General features: G+C 39.8%; 1 protein-coding gene across 1 annotated transcript; it reads left to right on the top strand.

Annotated features, from left to right (window-relative positions):
• The first annotated feature begins 605 nt into the window (after positions 1–605).
• LOC147614817 (uncharacterized) lies at positions 606–5,116 on the top strand. Its single transcript, XM_086779788.1, has 4 exons — positions 606–1,502; positions 1,681–1,748; positions 2,428–3,951; positions 4,431–5,116. Exons 1-4 carry the CDS (start codon positions 1,346–1,348, stop codon positions 5,022–5,024), a joined length of 2,343 nt encoding a protein of 780 aa, XP_086635914.1. The 5' UTR covers positions 606–1,345; the 3' UTR covers positions 5,025–5,116.
• Positions 5,117–24,605: the final 19,489 nt, after the last annotated feature.

The raw sequence follows: 24,605 nt of genomic DNA, 5'->3' as shown, positions 1-24,605 counted from the left end.
CCCTCCAACCAAGGATAATTTTTGACGGGTTGGGTCACCCTTCAAAAGAACGAGTTTAGTAAAAATAATCCCCATTTTTTTCATAATTTATCTTATTTTTTGATGGTCACTCAAAATAAGTGCATGTATTTTAGGGCCAAAATGCCCAAAAATGGACATGACTCCCATTAAAAAAAAACTTTCCTTGCCTGCAATGACCATTTTTTTGGAATGTTGTGAATGTGTCCGCCACTTTTTGGACCTAGAGGTGCTACTGATAACTTTTCCTTTTGTGAGCAACTGAGCGCTTTTCACCCTTTGAATCGAATTACTCCTCCATGTAAGATCCACGCCCCAGTTTATGTATGTCCATCTGCCCTTTGTGAACCAAGCCTAAACCTAACCACTCTTCTATGCAATGTGTACCGTCACTAGAGTGAGTGTGTGTGTTTGTGTGTGTGTGTGTGAGAGTGAGAGATACATGTGTGTGTATGAGAGAGAGTGTGAGACGTGTGTGAGACATGAGTGTGTGTGTGAGAGAGAGAGAGAGAGAGTGTGTGTGTGTGTGTGTGTGTGAGAGAGAGAGTGTGAGACTGTGTGAGAGAGTGTGAGACGTGTGTGTGTGAGACAGAGAGAGAGAGAGTGTGTGTGTGTGTGTGAGTGAGAGAGAGAGTGTGTGTGTGTCTGTGTGTGTGTGAGAGAGTGTGTGTGTGTGAAGGAGACATTGTGTGTGTGTGTGTGTGTGTGTGTCCCCTTTATGATCTATCATCTATTTTCCCCTTCATAGCCCGCATCTCGAGAGACGACGTAACCTTGTTGATGTTAAAACCTTGAATTCAGACCTCTTTTGTACCTATAATCAAGTTCAACATCTTGATAATCTAGATTCTAGAAGTCATCTATTACAGAGTTGCAGAGCAGCTTTTCGACGCTTGTCGTCAAATAGCCTCCCATAATCCGTGTGTTGTTGTACCCACACAAAATCATTTGTAATCTGCTACACTCTTCCCCTCTAACCATCACTGATCACTGATCAGTGCTTATCATCCCTGATCAGTAGTAAGTACTAAGCTTGAAGGTGCTGATTTAATGTAAATTTTGTCTGTTGGATCCTACAATGTAACTTGGTACGGGACAACAGGCGGACCGGTTATTAATGCACTTAATTATCGGCCATCCCATAATCAGAAATCCGCAAGTGATTAAAGAGCTGGGTCTGCCTTCTCCTCTCATCATCATGCAGCAAAAGCAGCTTCCTCACGGTGGTGATTAAGGAGATGACATTTAATCCTCTACCTTCGCGCAACAAAAGCTTCTGAACGAGCTCGATTAAGCTTGTTAATACAAAGGTTTGAGCTAATCACAGATGAAAGATAGCCCCGGTATGATGTTATCCAGCCTCGCCGTTGGAGATAAACAGCACCCTAAGCTCGGAGGATGCGTTGGAGTGTTTTCCCAACTCTTTGATTGGAACCGAAGGATCTCCGACGGCCAATTTTTCTCGCAAAAGCAGCTGCCTGCAGGTCAACAATTGAGCTCATAAAAAGTGTTCATTAATCTTTGTGTTTATGCTCTTGATTAGCAGTTGATTACAAAATTTTGATTTATTTAGGTGGGTTATCTTGAGTTTTTGGATTGAAATGAATATTGTTTTGGCCTCCATCTCAGAACTTACCCCTATGCTTTTGCTTTTTGATATAGAGAGACCAAGGCAAGCCTCTAAGAAGTTTAGAGATGTCAAAAAAGTACCCATGGCAAAGTTGCTTCTTGTAAGTTTTCTCTTTAAATTACCTTAATTATTATTACTTTTGTATTCATTTAGGGCTATTTAATGGACTTTTTGTGTCCTTTTAGGAACAATTAGTGGGTGGATTATCTTAGATTTTGATTTATCCTCTGTATGATGATCAACGCCAGGGCAGCAGCTTCTATTGTTTCAAGTCATGGGCAGTCTTCAAAAAAAAATTGCTCTTAAAATTGAAGGCAATGCTTAGGCTTAACTTAGATTTAGACTTGAAAATCACTGGAAATCGTACAAATGCAAGGATTTATAACTAAAATGTACAAATTTCATTAGGTGGTTTTATCTTTTTAAGATAAACTCTTAGAAGATTTAATTTTTGGAACAATTATGATTAAGTAGGCATGATCACATGAATTGATCATAGAGGATTTAAAATTCAGGAACAATTATGATTAAGATGAATTCTCAGAGGATTTGATTTTCTGAAAATTTATGATTAAGTGGGCATGATGATGTTATTGTTAAGGTGCATGGTGAAATTAAGGGTGGTTCTTGTTAAGGGTGCATGGTGATATTAAGGGTAGTTCTTGTTAAGGGTGCATGGTCAGTACACTATGGTATAATTTGATGCTGTAACTGATTAGATAGATTATTTTTAGGGTAATTTATTAGTGAATTTAATTTCTGGAACGATATTGTTGCAGATTGCTGATGAAAATAGAGTGGATTTACACCCAGAGGATGGTAAGGTCGATAGGATGGCCTCCTCAGGCACGTTGAGTGAAGGTGAAAACAATGATAAGCCCAAGATCAGCAAAAGGCCCGGAGCCATTGCCAGGCTGATGGGTTTGGAATCTTTGCCCGCGCCTGAATGTGAAAGGAAGGAATCATCTCTCTTAAGCAAGTCAAGTACTGTTCATGTTGAGGCTAATCACTTGATTACCACAAAGGAGGACTTTGCATTAGAGCTTGCATTGCCGGATGAGATTAAAGGCTGGCTTGATGATTTTGATGGGAAATTGGGTCCATTTTTGTCTGCATTGCAAATCCAAAAAAGCATTAATGTTAGTTGTCCGGCCACACCTCGGACTAGTGTGGACATGGGTGATTCTTCTCCTGCTTTTGAGTACCCATTGAATGGTGTCATTAGTTCTGGTCCCAGTTTGATGAGGCAAAAGTTGGCCGCCAGATTAGAGCAGGTGGGTGGTGCTAAATCATTGAAAAGCCAGCTTATGTGTAGCAGTGGGGACAGGAATGGACAAGCAAATGTGGGTGGCAAGGTTGAAAAAAAGGAAAATAATAATAATAATTTAGCTTGCAAAAGGCTTCATGCAAAGGCTACCCATGGTAGCATTCAAGATGGCTATATAAAAAACAATGATCATGGCCAAGAATTACATGGCAAAAGCTCTTGTAAGCAAAAGCAAAGGAGATGTAAAATAGACCAAGGATCTCTCTCATTGCATCAATTGAGAAGCCAATCATCAGAACAGCAAGAGAGAGCATGGAGTGTGGATCAAGCCTACAATTATGGTTCTGGTAAAATTAATAATCATGGAACAAGTGTTAATGAATGCTTGTCATCAAATAATAATACTAATCCGGGCTTATGTTATAAGAGAAAGATTAAGGTTGCTGCTGCAGAGCCTAGGTTGGCAATGAGCAATGGGCACTTCGATGATCCAGGGAGAAGATCAAATGGTAGTAAATCGAATGAGGCTCAGAGAGAGATTAAAGCAGAGCCTGCCACAGAGAATGAAGCTTTCTCCTTGATTAAAACTTTAATTAAACGAAGAGCTGCAAGACAGGCTGCTGCCGCTGCAGCTATGGAAGCTGTTGGATTGTTAGGCTCGACGATATCTGCCGAATCCCAGCCGCCCTTGCCGGAACGCCGGGAGAAGCTCTCAGCTGGCAGAAGCGAGGCCGGCGTCGTGTTCATCACTACCAGAGGCTCGCACGACTGCGTCGCCGACGGGGCGGAATCTTCTGTCGTTGATTTCGATTGTTGCCTGCTGCATGTGAACCGAAACGCTGCGCCGTCAACGTCATCCTCTCCACTAGGTGGCGTACAGCTAGAGGTTAGCGGCCAGAGCAACGGCAAAACGACGGCAGCCATCTTGCAGGACGTTATCTCTGCTTTGAATGCTAACACGGAAGTAAGTACGTCAGTGACTGGGCGACGGAGACATAAAGTTGACGACGGCGGTGCCACTCCGTCAACGGCAGAGGTAAGCTCCCGTGACCCGTCATTTCTTGACAATGATTTGACAATTTATTTATTTTTAAATCAAAAACATCTTTATTTTTCACTTTTTTTGGCATGTTAATATGAATTCAATAAATTCATTCCGTCAAGTATTTGTGATATTTACCAAAAAAAGAGAGAAAAATATATACAATGGACCTGCAAAATCTTCCATATTTTAATTTCCTCAATTTGGATTACTCCGCTAATTTTTTAGTAATATTTCAGCTCAAAAATCTGCAAATTCTCAATTAAAAAACATTCAAAATCTTAAACTTCTAATTTTTGTGATTTGTTGAGAAGGAATGGTTTCTGTAAGTACTGCAAAATATATATCTATTTTCACTTGTTTAGTTTATATTCTAAATTATTTTAGAGCTTAATTTAGTTTATATATTCTAAATTGATTTCAACAAAATCATTTTAAACTCGTGTTAAAAAACTGCCCTTTTTTGCTGACAGGGCCAAGACACAGACTCCACGTCGGATTCCGTGGGCTGGATGGGAACTGGCCAACCTAGCCCTGTTTCTGTATTAGTTTCACCATTTGATGACGAGGCATTGCCAGCTGGAGATCACGACGGCGATCCCGACGACACGTGGCTGATCAGAACCGAAGAGGACTACGTGGCTGCCATTCTGGCTGCCACGTTGGAAAGCAGACCGTCAAGCTTGTCACGCGACGCCCGCCGGCTGTTCAAACAGCTGGAGCAACGCGTGGTGGCAGGCTGGCCAGACAGCGAAGGGCCGCCGACACGCGGCCACCGCCGGCTGGTTTTCGATTGCGTGTGCGAGGCGGTGGAGGAAGCGGTGGCGTGGAGGGAATGCAAGAACCGGTGGCGGTGGCGGAGGCTGCTGGCACGTGCCCTGCATGATCAGATCCGGGGGTGGAGAATTAAGGACGCCGGCGCCCACCTTGCTCTGGTGGAAGCTGACCTGCGCAAGCCCTGCAACCGGTGGTCGGGTTTCGAGCCGGAAATCGGCGAGATTGTGTCGGCCATCGAGCGCACTATCTTGCGCTCGCTTGTGGAAGAGCTCGCAATGGCTTGCGTGTGATGTTGCTCCGAGCTACGAGCCCCGTCTTCTTGAAAAAGACAAAACATGTAGAAATTGATACGTATGGTGATATATATAACATCTGGTTAGCATGCGTGATGGATTCTTCGTGTGAGATTTTGACACGTGTGTTTGTTTGTGGATATTCGTGTGTGAGATTTTGACACGTGTGTCTGTTTGTAGGATAGTTGCCTTTTGATGGGCTCAGGCCAGGGCCTAAAATTACGGGTGTTTTGCCTGTCAAGGGCCTTTTTACATGTCAAAAAAAAGGTTTAAGTTTTTTTTTCACATAAAAAAACATGCAATAACTCAAAAATTGCATGTCATTGTGAAATGTTTTAATTAAAAGTGCATGCCATTTGACATGTTGGTCTAAAAAATTTGTTTTCTATTTTTTAAACTTTATATATATATATATATATATATATATAATATAAGCCTTATAAATAATATTATATCCCTAAAGCTCTCTTTTAATATGGGAGAGAAATTGGAAATTGAAATTTAGAAATTAAAATTTTAGATGCCTTGGAGGCTGGCAGCCTGGCCCGTTATAATTGTCTTAAGCAATGCTATTAACTCAAAGCATATAGGTTTAAATATTTTAATTAGTTTAATTGCTGGCATACCACCTCACGAGTCACATTTCACCTACCCTATCTTCAATTTTGCATGCTTCTTTCAGCTTTGGATACCTTTTACTAATTAGGCTATTATCTAATACCTATTACCTTGGTCTAGAAGACGGTCGTTCAACGTTGAGCCCCCTCCCCTGCTTTTATCTACTGCCGACTGTTGGGCCTTGGCCAAGCCAGGTAAGGTTGGCAAATGATCCCCTCATGCATTTCTCACCTCTGTAAACCTCCATGGCCTGCCGGCGGTTGCCTTGCTACAACTCGTCTCCATCTGCCAAGCGATCTCTGTGTTGAGCGCTTCTTCCTTGCTCTCTATGTTGAGTGCTTTAGAGGCTGGAGCCCTTCATCTTGCACACAAGGGGCAGAAAGCGAATCTACTGTGCTCTCCCAAGTCCCAAATAGGTATATGCTCATTGCTCACAGCTCTGTCTTCTTGGACGGTAGGAGTTCAAATTTTGATCTCGATATCTGTTTAAAATTTCGATCTTGATATTTGTTTAGACGGTAGGAGTGCAATCTTGATATTCTTTGCTTCTTTTATGTAGCATGAGGCACTGTGGAGTTTGAAATTTGAATCACATATTCGTCTCTCTTCAATGTTCATCTTCCTCTCAAGAGGAAGTCGCCTGACCCTAACTGTGCTCATTGCCAACCTTGTCTTTGCTCTTCTCAATACTCATCTCACGAGTCACACGTTTGCATGCATTGCCGTGGCTTGCCTGCGTGCGTGAAGGACCTGCATGCAGTGGCACTGTGGTGCTCTTTTATTTGTCAGAGCCGTGGCCATCAAGTAATCTTTTTTTCCCTTTTTTTCTTCTTCTACTGAAACTGCTTTTTTCCTTCTCAAATTGCTAATGAATCATGGGCAATGGCCATACCTAAAACATCTCTTTTGAAGCTATAGATAAATTAGGGGATGTATTGATGGTGTCTTATGTGGGTGTTATGGATGGGGACTCAATCACATGATTTTTTCTACATGCTTTTGTAAGAGGTGTATAATATAGATGGAGATTCAGTTACACGGTTTTTGTAGGAGAGACCAATGAATGACATGATGGTGCATGATATGGTAGTCCATGCCTATGGAATTGTGCTCTCTATGTCTACAATAATCTAGGCAGCTGTCTCAAATTTTGAGTGAACTTGATGGCTAGTTAGGTATTATATTGGGTTAACTTGAATTTGTGTAGTTTTCTCTACTCCATGGTGATACATTTGACTAACCTGATGATGATTGAGTGGGTAGAAAGTGAATCTTAGCAAACTCAAAATAACTACATAATGCATTCTTGTAATATTGTAATTTGTAGGCAATTCAGCTTGGTAACTTTGTTACTGTTGTTACACACCTATCCCTACCTAACATAATTAAAGCCTTAGCTTAAAGTCATTTGCTTGGGAGGATGGGGATGCATTGTAAAAGTATTGAGCTTGATTTGATATTGAGTCTTTCTTCATGCTAATGTATTTGGCAGCCAATTTAGATATGGAGGGTCATCTATGGTAATGCCTCATAGGGGGAGACGTAAAAAGAGTAAATCTCAGCCCTCAATAGCCTCATTCATGTCCAAAGTGGTCAATGTCCGGTTGCTTCGGAGTGAGAGTTCTCCAAATGATGCTCCAGTTGCTTCGGAGTCTTCATCAAGCAAGCCCAAAAGGAGGTGGAGAAATGAATGGAATCTTCTTCATCCTTGGGCATACTTGTGCAAGTCCCCATGTAATGAGGATAGGATGAAATGTACATGGTATCAAGATATAGGCAAAGTCAATACATTTACGGAGGGAGGGTCCCAAAACATTCAGGGTCCCAAAACATTCAGCTTTTAGCATTGAATGAGCATGCAAAATCAGCTGATCATAAAATGTTAGCAAGTGCTCAGATAAAGATTGGTGGAAAAGGACCAATAGATGAGAGTATTGAAACTATAGTACATTCTGAACAGTTAAGGATTGTAACTTGCATGAAATTGGTCCATTTTTTAGCATGCAATGATATTGCATTGGAAAAATATCTGGTTCAATGTAAGCTCCAAAGGGATCTTAGTACTCCCAATATGCCGACATCCAATAAGTATGGTGCTCATACTAATCCTGTTTTTGGAAGGGAATTCTTGATAGCCATGAGTGATTACATTAGAAAGAGGTCGCGTATGCTGAAATTTGTGAGAGTCCTTTTTTTTTCAATCTTGATTGATGAAAGTACGGATCGAACCATGGAGAAGCATTTGATCATCTATGTAATGTATTTGAATGGTGGTGGCAAAGGACAACCTACTTGCAAGTTTATGGGTCTACTTCCCATAGACAATGGGTCTGGTGAGGCAATCTACAATGCTGTCCAAGAATTTATGATAGAGACCAATTTAGACATGAATAAACTTGTTGCATTTGCAAAGGATGGTGCTTCAGCATGCACAAGTCATAGGACTGGTGTGGTGGCACGATTCCAAGCATCAACTCCACGAATCATGGGTGTGTATTGTATTGCACATCGCAGCAAAAGATGGTTTTGTGTCAAATCCTCATGTGTTTGCCTTTGTTGAGAAGGTAGCAAACAAGGTGTATGCATGGTTGGGGAAGTCAACAAATAGGCTTGTTGAGTTGCAAAAATTGATGCATGATTTTCACGTTATGGATTTGAAAGTGTTGCACTCATACCATTCGATGGCTGTTTAGAGGGCAAGTTATGGAGAGGTTGGTTTCTTCAATGCTTGCTATTTTGGTTTCTTCAATGCCTGCTATTTTGGAGCAATGGAGAATGCATTGCCTATGCTACGATCTTTCAAGTGCAATTTGTAATCCATTTGCTAGCTGATGTTCTTATTGAGCTAAATAAGTTGAATGTGGAGTTTCAAAGAGAGAACATTGATGTCACAATGATTGGTGTATATTTGGATTTGACATTTGAGAAGCTAATAATGAGATATATAACTTTTGATGCTAATTTTGGTGTAGGCTCAAAGCATCTTTCTAAGTTTCTAGACATGTCAAAGGAAGGGAGTCTAAAATATGTTGATTATAATGGGCATACTCATACACATGCATTAAAGTTTATCCCAATCCCAAAACAAGCTAGGAAAAAGAAAAGAACTCGAGCATCAAATGGTAGGAGACAACGCTTAATTTGAATGTGTTGCCCGAGGATGTTCAAAGAGAAGTAGGTTCTCTTGCTGAATCCATCTCTATTGGAAAATCATATGTACAAAATGTGTTGGATGCTTTAAATAATAGGTTTCTTGACCTTGGAGTCTTCAACTCAATTAAGCTATTTAATCCTTCCACATATCCTCCAGATCCAATTGATAGGGGAAAAAGGACCACATAATGGTTGGAAAGGCTTATCAATAAGCTAAATGTTGATAGTCCAATCATCGACATCAAAAGGTGTCTTGGTGAACGAGAGGATTTTGTGGGTATGCTATATAGAGTGACTAGAAACAAGGGTATGTATGATTCTTGGGAAACTTGCATCAATACAAAAACATGGTGGGATACATATCCAAGGTTGATGCACTTGTGGCAAGCAAGCATTGTTGTTCCGACCAAGACAGCATCGTGTGAACGGGGCTTCTCTCATCAAAATGCTATTAAAAATAACTTGAGATGTGGTTTGTGCTTGGAAACCCTTGATGCCTTGATGTTGTTCACTTAATGCAAGTGAAGCATCTCAAATTCATTGGAATGATGTCTTTAGTACTTGGTTGGAAAGCAAAGATAGGCGGGCAATGCCATTATAGTGATGTATGATATTTTGCCATTGCTGAACTGTATAGCTTGCAGGTTGCATTTGGACAAAGGTTTCATTTTGAGAAAAAGTCATGGTGGGTGGTTGGGCTATACAGGTTGTAGGTTGCATTTTGGAAAAAGATTCATTTGGGAAGTAGTTGATTTTTGGTTTCAGGAAAAGTTGATGGTTGGGCAGCAAGTATTTTGTCACATTTCAGAAAATGAACATGCATAACATATGCATTTGTTAGATAGGTAGTTGAGGACTCTACACATACTATTTTTGGGGCCATTTTAGCCCTTAGCGTGCATAGCATATGCATATAGCTGCATTGGTAATCCTTTGGTAATAATGAAGCAAAGTATATTGCAACATTGCATGATGTTTGACATATGTATTGGCTATCTTATGGTGATGAAGCAAAGTATATTACAACATTGTAGGTGTATCAAAAGTATCTTCGACATGTATTTTATTCAAGCATATCTATGAAGGGAAGTATGTACATGTGGTGCTTGTGAAGGAAACTACTTCTAAACATATACATGTGGTGCTTGTGTTGTTGGTACTTTTTTCTAAGCTCACTCATTCATGTGTATCATGACTAGTTTAGTATCATGAGTTTCAAGGTGTTTGGTAAGAGTTTAAACCTAAGTTTTATCTTAAATCACAAAATTTAAATATTATATTGTGTTTGATTTTTTATCTACTTTGTACTAACTTTCTAGTGTGGGAGGGGGGGAGTCGGTTCTCTTCCATGGTTATGGTGAAGATAATGAACTCCCCTTCTCCCCCGAAGAGAGCTTGGTGTAGCCACTCCATGTGGTAAAGGGGTTTAACTCCCCTACTCTCTCTCTTTATGTGGTAAAGGGACGGGTCCTCACCATCGACAACAATGTTGGAGATTGCGATCTTGGAGATGTTCTTATTCGAGGACACTTACATCATCTGTCCTATCATAGGTAGGCTTGAATCCTATCTACTTTGCTATTCAATTTTTTTTCCATATGCATGAAAATAGATAATACTTGGACAGAGTTTTAATCAATGTGATAATTTGTTGTGGAAAAAAAGTCTGCGACTTTGAATATTGCTAATATATTATGGTAGTTTTATTGAAAAAAAGCCTTTTATTTTAAAATAATGCTTGTCATTTGAAGGGTGTCATTTAAAAATTTTACGCCATATATGAAAAGGAGTAATAAAAGATACATGTCAATTGAAATTCTAAGACACTCGTCGTCAATTTTAGGCTCTGCCTCACACCTGTTTTCGACCATTTTGGCCATAAAGTACTTGTTACAAATTCTATAAATGCCCATCAAAAATTACACTAAAATACTCCCAAAAAATTTTCTAATGTGGGTCCCAAACATTTTTTATACATTAATTAATTAATAAGAGAGAGCAAAAACCTTGGAGATTGGAGATCTAACCGAGGCTTTGGTATCTGGAGACTTCCACAAATTCTATAAAAGGCTTTGGAAGTTGATTTTCACAATGGGGCTATGCCCCTGAGTTGCAAAAAGAGGGAGACGTGAGAGAGAGAGAGAGAGAGAGAGAGAGAGAGAGAGAGAGATAGACAGATGTGTATGAGATATAAAAGGTTTTTTAAAATATATATACTGTGTCATGCAAATCCATACTGAGAGAGAGAGAGAGAGAGAGAGAGAGAGAGAGAGAGAGAGAGATGGCTGTGTATGATATATATAATGAAAATAATAATAATGTTGTATTTGAGTTAAAGGGTGTGAGAGAGACATGTTTGAGTTGAAGGCTATGAGAAAGAAGATTGTCAGTAGAGCCAAAAAGAGAGACGAATTATTCAATGGTTTTTTTAATTAAAAAATTTAAACCTGAGAGACTAAGGTTATGAATCTTAGAGGCTATCCATTATAATTAGTCCCCCTTAAGGGCACTAGTTCATGGATATGGGTAATGGAGTGAATTTTACAAAACCCATCAATTGTGAAGGAAGACAAGGGTGCCCGTCAAAAATCAAGCGTGTGTGTGAGTCAGTGTTTGCATGAGTGTGTGAGGGGGTATTCATAATCTCTATGTGAGAGTAAGTGTTTGCATGCTTGGGGAGTGGAAACCCTATGTATCACGTGCGTTCAAGGGGTATTTGAAAAACCCCTTACCTATGCATTTTTCATGAATAAAATGACCCCTTTTTCTTTATGGACTTACGAGTTTTTTTCAAAATCGATTAAAAAAATCTCTTCTGTAAATGTATTTGTGTAAATTTACCTTAAAATTTTAAATTTAAAAACCCCTTCATTTGAACTCACGTGCTATACTTACATATTTTTAGGTGAACCCCCCGAGTCTGCATGAGAGAACGTGAGGTACAATATATCATATGGTTCTAATTACTTAACAACATTATATAATATGCTTATAAAAATATGTTACAAACTGGTTTTTTGTTTTTATTTTTATATCATGTCTATGCCAAATGTGAGAGAGACCAAAAACAAGTCAAAAAAATCCTAACATGGATGGTTGTTTTGAAAGTTTCAAGGTTTGGAAAAAAAATGAGTTCGCTTCATTCACCACCCCTTCAATTTAGGAAAAATCCATGGAAGAAGGAACAATGCGTATTTCTTATTTTTCAAAAATAGTTATTATTAGATCTATATATGAAGTGAATGTTGCTTCAAAATAACCTTTTTCTTTCAACCCATGGTGGAAGGGAGTGCTATAAGGTTCACTTAAAAAAGTTTTCTATTTGAAATCATTGCTTTAGACAAATACACATTTAAATTTATAGTTTGCACCAATCGAAACCTTTTAAAACCTAATAAAACTTATCCTTGTCTTAATAAAAAACAATGAAATATTCATATTTTTAGTTCAAAATTTGGTAAATTATAAGAGTTGGATTTTAAAAAATTGGTTACATTCCAACTTTATGCCTTTTGTCTATGTCTAGGGAAAAAGTTTTCTTCTAGCATTATTCAAATGCTTATTCTTTGCCCCCAAGCTCACTTTTGTTTCTGGTCCATAATTAAGCCTGCAAGTGGCAACTAGAGTCACCCCTTTTTTTCCTCACTTATGTTGCTTGAGAGATTGAGCTCCTCAGGTTACAACCCACCACTTTGCAAGTCCCTTAGAGCATGCCTGAAAGAAAGTGGCAATCTAGATTTAACTTTATTAGCCTAGGATTAAGGAAATCATGTTAGATTAGCCTAAGATTAGAAAATGAAGAGAAAGAAAAGGCTTGTGTAATATTGATTATCAAAAGGTATCAAAAATATTATGTATGAGACCAATGTACATGACCCCGATTTCACACTATCATAAGTGTTGTCCATGGGCATGGTCAATTGGCCTTGAACCCATTATTCATATGAGACCATTCCACTTTGTTACAAACCATCCCCACCCAAAAGGTTTCTTCCTCAAAACCATTGATACGTACAATTACAATTCCCATGGATGGATTATATGTCAATGGACTCATGTAAATCTTGAAGCTTATGCTTTCACGATGTATGGGATATCAAAATCACATGTATATGGTTGTAAACTACTCAATAAGCCTTCAAAACAAGCCATAACTTCTTCCCTATAATGGTAAAAGAACCTTGAGTAGCTTCCAATCATCATGCATCCAATTCCCAAAGGTATAGGGCTGTCCACAGTGAATTTACAGTAATTTCCAGCAAGTTAATTCAATGTTTATGACCCTCGTTGGACTTCCAAAATGCATCCAACAACCCTTTAAATCCTTCCAATGTAGAGGTGGGTTGCCAAGAAGCTTCTTCCTTAGGTGGCCCTCGCCATTTGATTAAGTACTCCACTAATGTACGGTTGCGAAGGACTCTTTCTCTTGTACCCAAAATTGCTTCCGGAACATACTCAATCATTCCCTTCTCATCCACTAGAGGCAATTCATCTTGCACAAATACCTCCGGCCGCCCAAGGTAAGCTTTGAGATGTGATACATGGAACACATAATGAATCTTTGAGGTTGATGGAAGTGCCAATAATTGATAAGCAACTTCACCAACACGCTTCACCACCTTGTATGGCCCATAGTAGCGATGAGCTAGCTTGGTATTTGTCGTACCCTTAAGAGAACCATATCTTATCTTGGGAATCCTTAAGAATACCCAATCACCCTCCATGAATTCTAATGGCCTCCGATGAGCATTAGCATAGTGCCTCATCCTTTCTTAAGCTTGCTTCATATTATCTTTGCATTGTTGCAAGGGTGCATCCAACTTTTCCATCTCTTCTTTTACATTAGGATTCACCCCTTCTTGCTTTTGAACCATCATTGGCATATTCACTTTGTACCCATAAAGTGCCTCAAAACGTGACATGCCAATGCTCTCATGATGCGTGCTATTATGAGCAAACTCGGCAAGCGGCAACCACTCATCCCAAACACCTTGTATATCATGGCAATAGTGCTTTAAGAAAGTTTCCACCCACTTGTTCACCCTCTCGGTTTGCCCGTCGGTTTCAGGGTGATAGGCGATGCTAGGTGTCAAAACAGTCTCCATGATCTCAAACAATGTCTTCCAAAATGAACTCATAAACTTCACATCTCGGTCACTAACAATTTGTTGTGGCACTCCATGCAACTTGAACACATGATCCACAAACTGTTTTGCAACCATAGATGCTGTAAATTTGACCTTGGAAGGAATAAAATGCACCATTTTTGTCAAGCGGTCTACCACCACACATATACGCTATCCCATCCCCTCCTTGTATGAGGAAGCCCCATGATGAAGTCCATGGAAATATGTGTCCATTTTCCATCGGGAATAGGCAAAGACTGAAGCAAACCACCGGGCTTATGTGTGGGGTCTTTGTCTTGTTGACAAGGCAAGCAACTTGTCACAAAAGTATACACATCTTTCCACATTCCCTTCCAATAAAAACTATTCTGCACCTTCTCAAAGGTCTTAAACAGCCCCATGTGCCCCGAAAATGGAGAAGAATGCATCTCTTCTAACACCCTCTTCTTGTAGCTTGAAGTAGGCACAAGGTAGACTTTGCCTTTGTAGTAGATGAGTCCATCACGAAGTTCAAAATGTAGCAAATAATCATAGGATCCTTGCTATAAATTTTTCCACAATGGTGCCACTTCCTCATCCAATAGGTACTCTTCTTGGATATCCAAAATCCAATCTTTATGTACCTCCGAAGTTGCCATGCATCTACATGCCCATATGCGTGACAATGCATCCGCCACAGAACATTCTCTTTTCCCTTCATGTAAGAGATCTCAAAGTCATAATTTTGAAATGTGGCCACCCACCTTCTTTGCTTGGGAGAGAGTGTAGGTTGAGACAAGAAGTATTGAAGCACTCTATGATTACTCTTTACAAAGAAATGACTCCCATACACGTAATGATGCCACTTATTTATTGCATGAAGTATTGCCAATATCTCTTGATCATAGATGTCACGTAGGCTGTAACACTTGTGGGCTAGGAGTAACCCATCCCATATCCATAAGCTCTTGCACTTGCTTTGCCACTTCATTGTTCTCCACTTTTGACAATCTATAAGGTGGCTTGTTGATGGGAACCTTGAAATAATCCTAAGTAGTGATCAAATAACCATGAGCATTCAAGTGCTGCCACCATGCATAGGCATAACCTTTTAGATATAAAGTAGCAAACTAAACCTTGGCCCTATCACTATAAGGGCTAAGTTCAAAGTAAAGCTCCATCTTGTCAATCCATTCTTCAAATTCATCATTTGATGAACCCTCTCCTTTGAACTTAGTGAAAGTAATCTTTTCCTTAACACCTTTAAACTCCTCATCCGGCGTCTCTATGACGATCACGTGGTCTTGGATGAAAAGCACCCATATCATTGAATTGAGGTGGCTTAATGTGATGAGGTCCCAAACCATTGAAATGATCACTTGCCCCCAAATCATTGATGAAACGGCCACCCAATTTATTGGAATGACGATCTTGCAAACTGGAGAAGCATTCCAATTGCCAGATGGAGGTGGTTCACCTAATGGAATACCTTTTCCTCTTTCCAAACTTCTCCCTTACATTGGAGATAACCCATGCCCCGATGTACTTGCCATATTAGCATTCCCTTTATGCATAGGCATATATGGAGCATTATTTCAACTTGATTGCATAGGCATCCCATAACCACTTTGTTGCATCCCATAACCACCTTGTTACATCGGCAATCCAAATGTGCTTGTTCCACCTTGGTACATCTTACAAGGCCTGTGACTCAATTCAAGTTGATGAGGACTAACTTGAGGTAGCTGTGAAGCATTTGCATTCAAAGTTCCCATGGTAGAACCAAGAGGTTGGGGTCCCAATGCTCGAGATCCCATTGGCTCATTGAGAACTTCCTTTTCCTTGCCCAATTCTTACCTTAAGCTAGTGAATCCTTCATCTCAACAAATCCAACTTGCAAGGTGTCACTAACCTTTTCGATATTTTGATCCATGGATTCAAATCTTTGATCCAAGCGGTTAAAGAATTTTTCCTCACTTGCAACATCTTGAGATTTTTTACCAAGGCTCTCCATAAAAATTTAGCATTTGGCTCATAGTGTTGTATTGCACAATCCTTAGATTCTCCATGGACCCTTGAGGTAAGTTTGACCCTTGATGAAAGTCAACATTACCTTGCACATGCTCTTGAACATCTTGCCTTGTTTCCAGAACACCTTCCTCCTTGAGAGTAGCCTTGGCCTTTGACTTGGTGGATGCCATTGTAAAATGACCAATTTCAAGTTGGATATGTTCCCGAACTCTGATTTACAAGCTCTTTATCTCTTTGGAGAAGCAATGATGTGTAGAACACCTATGTATGATCACTTTGACTACGGTCAATGCATAAGTACTCTCTGTGTTTCTTTGAAAAGTCAATCAGTGAGTAGATTACCACTTTGACCAAGCAAACCAGGTCCAAATTTTGAAGTTTTTAGCTTGTTGGAATGAGGGAAGAGTATACTATCTAGCTACGGTTCCAAAATAGGTTCAGTCTAGAAACCCTAATTTTTGCAGAAACAGGGTATTCAGTGAAAAAATGGATATAGCGGGATAGCTCTGGTGTCCAAATGGTAAGATCTAAGGCTAGATAGGAAGCTTAGGGTATGGGGAACCTAGCCCTATGCTCACTTTGCCAAAATGATGTGTTGTTTTTGATTGGGTAGCCTTCTTGTCCTGCGAGTAAACTTGTCAATTGGAGAAGTAAATGGAGTCTGAATCAAACACTTGAGGCCTCCAAACATAGCCCTTGGAGAGTAGAATAAGGCTATGTAAACACCTTGGAATTAGTCCTAACCCCCTCGGACTGAATTAGGGTTTAGTGCTGCAATAGAAAACTATCAAACTTCTCTCCAAATCAATCCTCACTTCCCTTTTGCATTGGCAATGTCTTAGACCTTATTTGAAGGTATGAATCTCATCAATTTGTAACTTGGCATCCACATGTAGCCTCAAGTTCCTTGCAAAAATTTTAGCAACACCTCCTTTGTTTTTGCAATCAAATCTCAATATCAAATCAAGCGAAATTAAATGCAATACTGAATTCCCTACTTGCCAAATCCCTTCCCAATAAAATGCATCCACAATAGGCACTCAAAAGTCGATGAAGAGCGTTGAAGCTTGCCGATCTCCTGGCCAAGCTCTTCCCACCTATTGAGAATCATGGATCAAGCTCTCCTACTCACAAAACATTTACCTAATCATGCACTAATCCTACACTAATCACAATACTAAACTAAGGTGGATAGAAATGAAAAAAACTCATCATGAGTGTGCAAATTAAGGTTTAGAGTCAAGTTCAGTTAGGTTACAAGATGGAAACTTGTACTCATAAAAAGACTTGAGATGTTGTGCTTGTATTCCAATGCTTCAAATGTCCTCCTTTTATATGAGGAGAGTACAACATGGCCTTTCTTTTGCATGTGGGATAATTCTCACTTGGTGTTGTGGCTTCTCACTCTCACTCCATATTTTCCTTTGTGCTCTTTGGCACCACATTTCTCAACACTCCCCCTTGTTGGTGCCAAATCTTTGGGCTAATCAAGGTGGTTAGATGTCAGTTACATAATGTTTTTGAATTTTTCCTTTCTACATTCCCCTATGTGCTACTTTGGCCCATGTGCTACTTTGGCACTTCCCCCCCGTAATGCTACTTTGGCTCTTAGGTGAGGGATGAATTTCTAGCTTAGGTACATCATCGATCCTAGAGGCTAGTTACAAGCACTTTTTGTAGGAAGTAGGATTTCTAAATTTTTTGGTAGTGAGGTGGTTAGCTTCTTTGATGTGGACTAGAGTCAATTTCCCATTTATGGTTTTCACACATATGCTTGCATACTCATGTGGTTGCGGTATTTTTACAAAGATTGTACTTTTGCTTTTCACACACACTAGCGTGCTCATTTGGCCGATTTACAACATGATAATTTTTCTTAAAAGTTTGTTGATGGGCAAGATTAGCTCTTCAAATTTTAGAGGTTATGTAGAAACGTTGGAAATCTTGGCATGATCGTAATTAAGATTCATAGGCCTCCTTCACCTTCTAGTAAGTGGTGTTGCTTTAGTCAAACTTGGTGCTTTTGCAAAGCAGGGCTGGAGGTAGCGTGAAATAGCACGCGTTCTCAAGAAAGGCTTGTAGAGGACCTGCTTCATAAGCACAATGATAGGGCCTTTGCATGTGGGTAGTTAGTTGAGCAGTGGGGGTGGCAGCACCAATTAGCTACCTCTACTAACTGTGGAGGCCACACTATTCTGCAATAGCTACCATATTATAAGGAGAGATATTACTATGTAGCTTCTATTTCTCTCTCCAACCAATTTCTTGCTTGGCTACCTACAAATGAAATTTCCAAATTGCACTAAAAAATGGATACTTAAAATGGCTGACTTGACAAATCTCTTACCCTCTCTTTTCTTAGCAGCAATGGAAGTGATGTGGAAATGAGGGAAAGAAGGATGAGGAGTTTTTCATAGAGAAGAGGTTATTTGGGAATACAATTGAGCTTCTTAATGTCTTCAATCCCCATGGCTTCATGTGGAAATAAAACAATGCCAATTGCACAAAGAAACCCCAAAAGAGAAGGGTAACCCAATTCTAGGGTTAACAAAAGCTACAGCCATTATCTTACATCAATGAGTCGCGATAGATACACCAAAGGGTCATACATTCAAGATATGAAGCAATAGTATCCAAAGCTACAACTTAGACGAGCGCCCATAATGGTGTGACGGAGTATTTACGGTGATTTCCACTTCAAGAGCGTGTAGTAAGGATGAAGTCCTAAGTGATGTACTTCATGGATTTATTATGAGAGTAGTAATTGTAATAGCATTAGGCCTCTTATGAGCCTAAAGTGCCCAGCCGAGCACAGTTTAAGTGAGTGTGAACACTTATGGCCATGTATATAAGTGAATATCTCTCATAATACAACACAGTCTCCCATTGTGCAATTTATTCTTGCTCTTGCTAATCTCTCTCCCTAATGCATGCTAGTGAGTGTGTGTGAGTGAAGTGAGGTGAGAGGAGGGACGAGAACCCGTAGTGCAACGCGGCGGTGTGACAACACTCGTGGGAGGCACGGTGGTGGAATTGTTTCTTAAGGCGTTGTAGAGCTTGGAGATCTCAAGGGTTACGAGCTCGGCCATTAGAAAGATCCTCACTCACGATAGTTATGATTCACCGGGTGATCTCTTTTTGGATGTGTTTCAAGAAGGGCTAGGGTGATCTCTTTTTGGATGTGTTTCAAGAAGGGCTATGGTGAGCCATAACATTTTTGGCACCGCTGTGCCAGGGAACTATCCCTTGGCTTTTTCCATCATTTTTCCTCTAATCTACACATTACCCATTGCCCATTATCTTGATTAATAGTTTCCCATGAAAAAGATGTGGATTGGATGGTGATTTGTGTGAGATTTGGTGTAGAATAGCTCTCTTTTTTATTTTTGAAAAGAATGCTTTTTGTTTAATTTTTAGATTAATTTGTTGTTTTTGTGGGTTTTCATATTCTTAAGGCTTACACATAGTTTGTATTAGGCTTAGTTTGCATCCATTACATTAAACAATGCAATAGAATGTAGTTTTTAGTGAATGTTAGCTCTCTTTAGTGTTAAACATAGAATTAAGATCATTACTTTTAGTTAAATTATGTGTTTGTTGTTGAAATTGTTTGGATAAGAGTGTTGGCAAGCATTAAGAGTAGCTTCACCTTTTAAAAGAATTCTTAAAACCATCAAAAAACCATTGAATTTGACAGATTTCTCTTGATGGACTGGTTTTTGTCATTAAGGGTGATCAATCTTGCTCAAGAGGAAAAAAATTTAAAAAAATGTATTAATTGGGGTCTAAATTAATCATATGAACTGTAAAATTGACCATTTTGGCCTCCGACCAACAGCCTCAAAATTCGTGTTGGCCTCCGACCAACAGCCTCAAAATTCAACCTAGAAATCAAGGCAAAAAACCCAAAAACCACGAAAAACACAAAAAAAAAAGCGTGAAAACGATGATGAGCCATATTCGGGCTACTTTTTGAAGGTCTAAACGACAAAATCACGGACAACTTAGGAAAACAAAGTTGTATCAAGTAGTGCCCAATGTGTCAAAATTTATAAGCATATGGAAGGGATACTCTTAGAGAAAACAAATAATAATTTAAATCTTAAAACAAAGTTGGTATACAAAATAAAAGAGACACTTAGTTGGATCCATGATCGAAAGAACATAAATAATCATCAAGCTCAACCGCACTGATAAAGTACGAAGATAAAATCAAGGTAGAAGAAATGTCAACATTAAAATATGAAATGCCTCTAAAAGTACAACCATGGAATGAGCAAAAGTACTATGATGGTAAGTGGACTCCCTATCATGATAGTCATCAACACCCTCTCTATCTCTCAAATGCTCCAAAATGCTATCATGGTTATCCACTCGAAGAGTGGACAAGATCCGTGTTTTCTAACTCTATACTTAATCAAGAGTGAGCCTAATTGCAAAGCACTAGATGAGAGTACTAAAATGCCTCTAACTCCCAGTACCACTGTTGAAACTCACGACTGTCTCGATGATGTCCGATTTGCTAGTAGAACCAGCCTGGCGCAATCATATTATGGGTATCAAAAGAAAACCCATGATCATCTGTCGTATCATGGTCGAGGATACACTTTGGCCTAGAGCAACACATGAGATAGTACTCTTCTCCCTTGCTATTTCCTTCATGAGAATCCTTCGTCAAAAATAACGGCAAATACATCACCCTCCTATAGAGAAAATCTATTAAATCATCATAGTTGGCCATGAACACAGGATCACATCAGACAACATTGTATGTCAAGGATGCTCAAGAGAGAGCACTGTCTGTGCATCTGCCTAAATCCTCTTGAGGAATAATCTAACCAATCACCATCCATAAATTCTCCACAAAAGCATGCAAACCATCGTGTGTAAATCGTGTGTAAATCATGGGGGGATGCCATGCACGTGCTCTTGATAGAATGCAAGCGCAAGGTGCCTAGTATACTGTGTCACAATCATGTGGGCCTCTACGGACAATAAGGCCACCATCCACACAACAAAAAAATCTCCTAGTATCATGTGAGGGATAGGATAAGGCTATGCTCCCACACAAATGATGTTGGGAACACCATTCGACCACGTGGTGCACATCTCTAAACCACTCGGCATCTTGTCATAATTGATGATGTCTCAAAGCACATTTCAACACATGCTGGCACCCATTGCATGACCACCCTCAAAGAAGCTCCAAATCACTAGGATACTAGACTGCACATGCCACCTATAAATTCATAAAAACAAGTCTTAGTTAAGGTGTTATAGTTTAGTGAATTTAGGTTATTTATGAATCCTTGAGAACTATAAGTACCACTTATAAAGCCAATAGAATTTTCATACCATCAACTTGAACTATGCACCACAACCATCTGACCAAACATTGCGCCACCATGTGATCCCACAATCCAATAAAAAAGCAATCATAGAGATGGAAATAGTATTCCATAAAATGTGCATCATGTTGACCACTAATGTAAAAATGGTACTCTCGAACAATGGCATAGGCCTTGGGGGTGCTCGCTACCCCATCTACATGTGCCTCTACATGTTGATAGTTAATGTGGACCATAATAGCAACCTAGTGAGGTTACCTAGGAGGAGAGGTGATTAGGTCACAAAAATCAATTAAGTAATATAGCTCAAATATGAAATATAACCAATTACTCAAAGAAGTAATACTTAGGTTGTATCTCTTGAAATGGTGTGAAGGTGTAGTTATCTGTAAAATTGACCACAAAGACCACCACACCAATAGAAAACTTCCCCAGGCATGCTCAAGACTGATAATCCTACCATTTGGTACAATAAGTATGTGATATATAGGAGTAGATTTTCTCCCTAAATGTCACTGTGAAGAGATAACATGGTGTATGTTTATCCACGAGTTGATTTCTCCCGGTCTGGAGCTGATGTGTCACATACTTAGTGTCGCCATGTCACTATCTCTTGGTCACTTGAATCAAGATCTACCATCTATAGTCATGCAAGTGAACCACATGATGTGCAACTCTCTCCACACAAAAGATATTATATGGTAATGAGCATCCTTCATGCATGCACACAAAAGAGAGTGGATGAAATCAAGGACTGCGAGGTAACTCTCTATGCCCACTAAAAGAACGGAACACATCACAAAACAGTTGGAACTTAGCATGGTCGACAACAATCACATAAGAATATGGCATAACAAAAAGAGATAGCAAGACAAAGCACAATAGACAATGCAATAGATGCACAATGGAGAGAATTTAAAATTCTAATTATACCAAAGAGGTACAAGTGATGGTGTTGTCCACCCGTGCGCTTTCAAGTAGAGCTTAGATGTGGTGATCTAGACAGACTCTGGATGGAGTATGTACAAGGTGTAGAAGAAGGGTGGATACTCATAAGCATTGGATACTTTAGCTCATGGCAACCATGTCCATATATAGTACTATAGACGGTGTGGTAGACGTGTATACAACGAGGGTGATTACACTGCATAGACACGATCACCGCCCACATATCAAGAACACGGCCCACATGTAGAGGTAGAGGGAGATCTTCATGTAGAGACTGAGATATGGGAGTTTGATATGGAAGCAAGAATGATGAAAAACAACAACATGATTCCAACTTGCAAACGTGTGGAAGAGGCCACTCTAGAGGTAGGGGGAGCCAGAGAGACCAAGGTGGATGACAAAGATATCATAGTGGAAATAGCATAGAGAGTGCTACTAATGTGGTAAACCATGGCATATACCTAAGGATTTCTATAAAAAGAAAAATGACATAAAAAATGGAAAGCTTACAAAAAGAGAACTAGATAGAAGGGAGCAACTTTTTGTGATGAATCCATATGCTTAGTTTCATGATTGCAGATGCACCAAATTTAGGAGATATAAGGTATGTTGATTTGGTCACCTCCTACCACATGACCATCCATGGTAAGTGGTTCAAAGAATTCAAAGATTTGAAAAAACTAGGTTATGTAAAAATGGGTGATGATATAGTGTGGAAAGTCCCCCCTTTATCTATGTAGGATGGAAAAATGGAGTATCTTGCTGATGTGCTCAAACATAACCAAAGAACTTGGTTTTTGTTAGGAAAATGATCGACCAACGTCTATAAGTGTGGTTGGTAGAATGTTTACATTGGATGTAAGCATAGTGTGCCTAAAGTGAAGGAGTTTATGCAAGTCCTGCGGAAACCACACTTAGATGCAGCTAGGTGGATGCTAAGGTACATAAAGTCCACAATACATTATAGACTTCTCTATAAGGCTAGAATACAAGTACAGGTACGTGGGTACATATATTAAGATTAGGCTGGTAGTGACTCAAACAGGAGATCCTACTAGTGATTTTATGTTCTCTTTTAGGAGTGCTTCTTTTAGCTAGAGTAGTAAGAAGTAGTGTTAACTTTTCACGTTGTCTAGTACCAAAGAGTGAGTACAGGGATGCTACTATGGTAACATGTGAGTTATCTTGGTTGTAAAAGCTATTTACAGATATGGATGAGCCCATGGATAGAGTAGCTATGATTTATTGTGTGACAACATGAGCAGCATACAATAGCCAATAACCCAATGTATCATTCTAGGACAAAGCACATGGAGGAGCATTGTTGAGATATCGAGCTCGTCTAGTGAGGCGGTGGCCACTCATGACCCGCCTGGGGGATAGGCCCCACACTTACACCACTAGCATGGTTGGTGAGATCATGGGAGATATGCGGCCAGTGGGATGACAGGCTGTGTGACAGCCATTCTAGAGACTGGCATAGTTATAGCGCCAGCTCATTTAGTCGGGTTCACACTATAGAGAACCTGTGTATGTATTGGTTGAGTACCTTTCATATTGTGAGTACTCTTATTCTTGTATATGATGTGTTGAGTGTTGAGTAGAGAAGAAGAAGATTTTCAGCCTCTCACCTTGTGTGTTCTCTATTAGGGTTTTGTGAGTGTGTGTGTGTGCTTGCAAGAGCTCAAGCTCTCTTCCCCCCTGCATCTTTTCATGGTATCAGAGCGTGGTTCGTGCCAAGGACTGAGCTGCAAGCAAGAGAACCACAGGAAGCGGTACGAGGGTAAGAGCTTCAACTACTCTTCTCTATTTGTGTTGGTGACTACACCCTTGTCGGGAGCTCTACGGGAGGCACCGACAAACGATCTCTGATTGAGGAGCTTTCTTCGCGGGAGTAAAGCTATAGGGTAACTATACAGTCCTATCGGACTAATATTTTTGGGCCGAAAACGCGTTTCGGGCGCGTCTGGACCTCCGTTTTTCAGAAAGCAGGCGATTTCGAGCACTGCGGGGTAAGTCATCGATTCTCTGCAGAACTCTGTTTTAAGAACTACAGGAAGACAGATTGACTGTGCAGACACTGTGGGTGCTGCAAAGAGGTCTACAGTTGCCATTGGGTGTATGTATGCACATTGAAGTCACTGTTGGTGACATTTAAGAGTACTACAGTACCGCTGTGCAGAAAATACAGCAGTTTGTGTAGAAAAACCAGAGTGCAGTTTCTGGTATTATTGTGTGTTTGGCAAGATGTCAAATGATGGGATAACTCAGATTGTGGCTGAGAAGCTTGACAAGAATAACTTCCATGCTTGGAGGTTCAGGTTGACGAATTTCCTGATGGGAAAAGGCTATTGGGACTACATAGAAGGTGAGCA

Source organism: Cibotium barometz, chromosome 41 (assembly GCF_041138505.1).
Source record: "Cibotium barometz isolate CiBa-2024 chromosome 41, ASM4113850v1, whole genome shotgun sequence".
In the NCBI taxonomy this organism is placed as follows: Eukaryota; Viridiplantae; Streptophyta; class Polypodiopsida; order Cyatheales; family Cibotiaceae; genus Cibotium; species Cibotium barometz.
Note: the sequence above shows the minus strand (reverse complement) of the source record. Positions and strands in the feature narration are given on the sequence as shown.

What these genes read in the sequence shown, in the direction of transcription:
- LOC147614817 (XM_086779788.1), top strand. Translation starts at nt 1,346, where the DNA reads ATGAAAGATAGCCCCGGTATGATGTTATCCAGCCTCGCCGTTGGAGAT. An exon ending in CCATGGCAAAGTTGCTTCTT is followed by an intron (nt 1,749 to 2,427) that starts GTAAGTTTTCTC and finishes ATATTGTTGCAG; the next exon opens with ATTGCTGATGAAAATAGAGT. An exon ending in CCACTCCGTCAACGGCAGAG is followed by an intron (nt 3,952 to 4,430) that starts GTAAGCTCCCGT and finishes TTTTGCTGACAG; the next exon opens with GGCCAAGACACAGACTCCAC.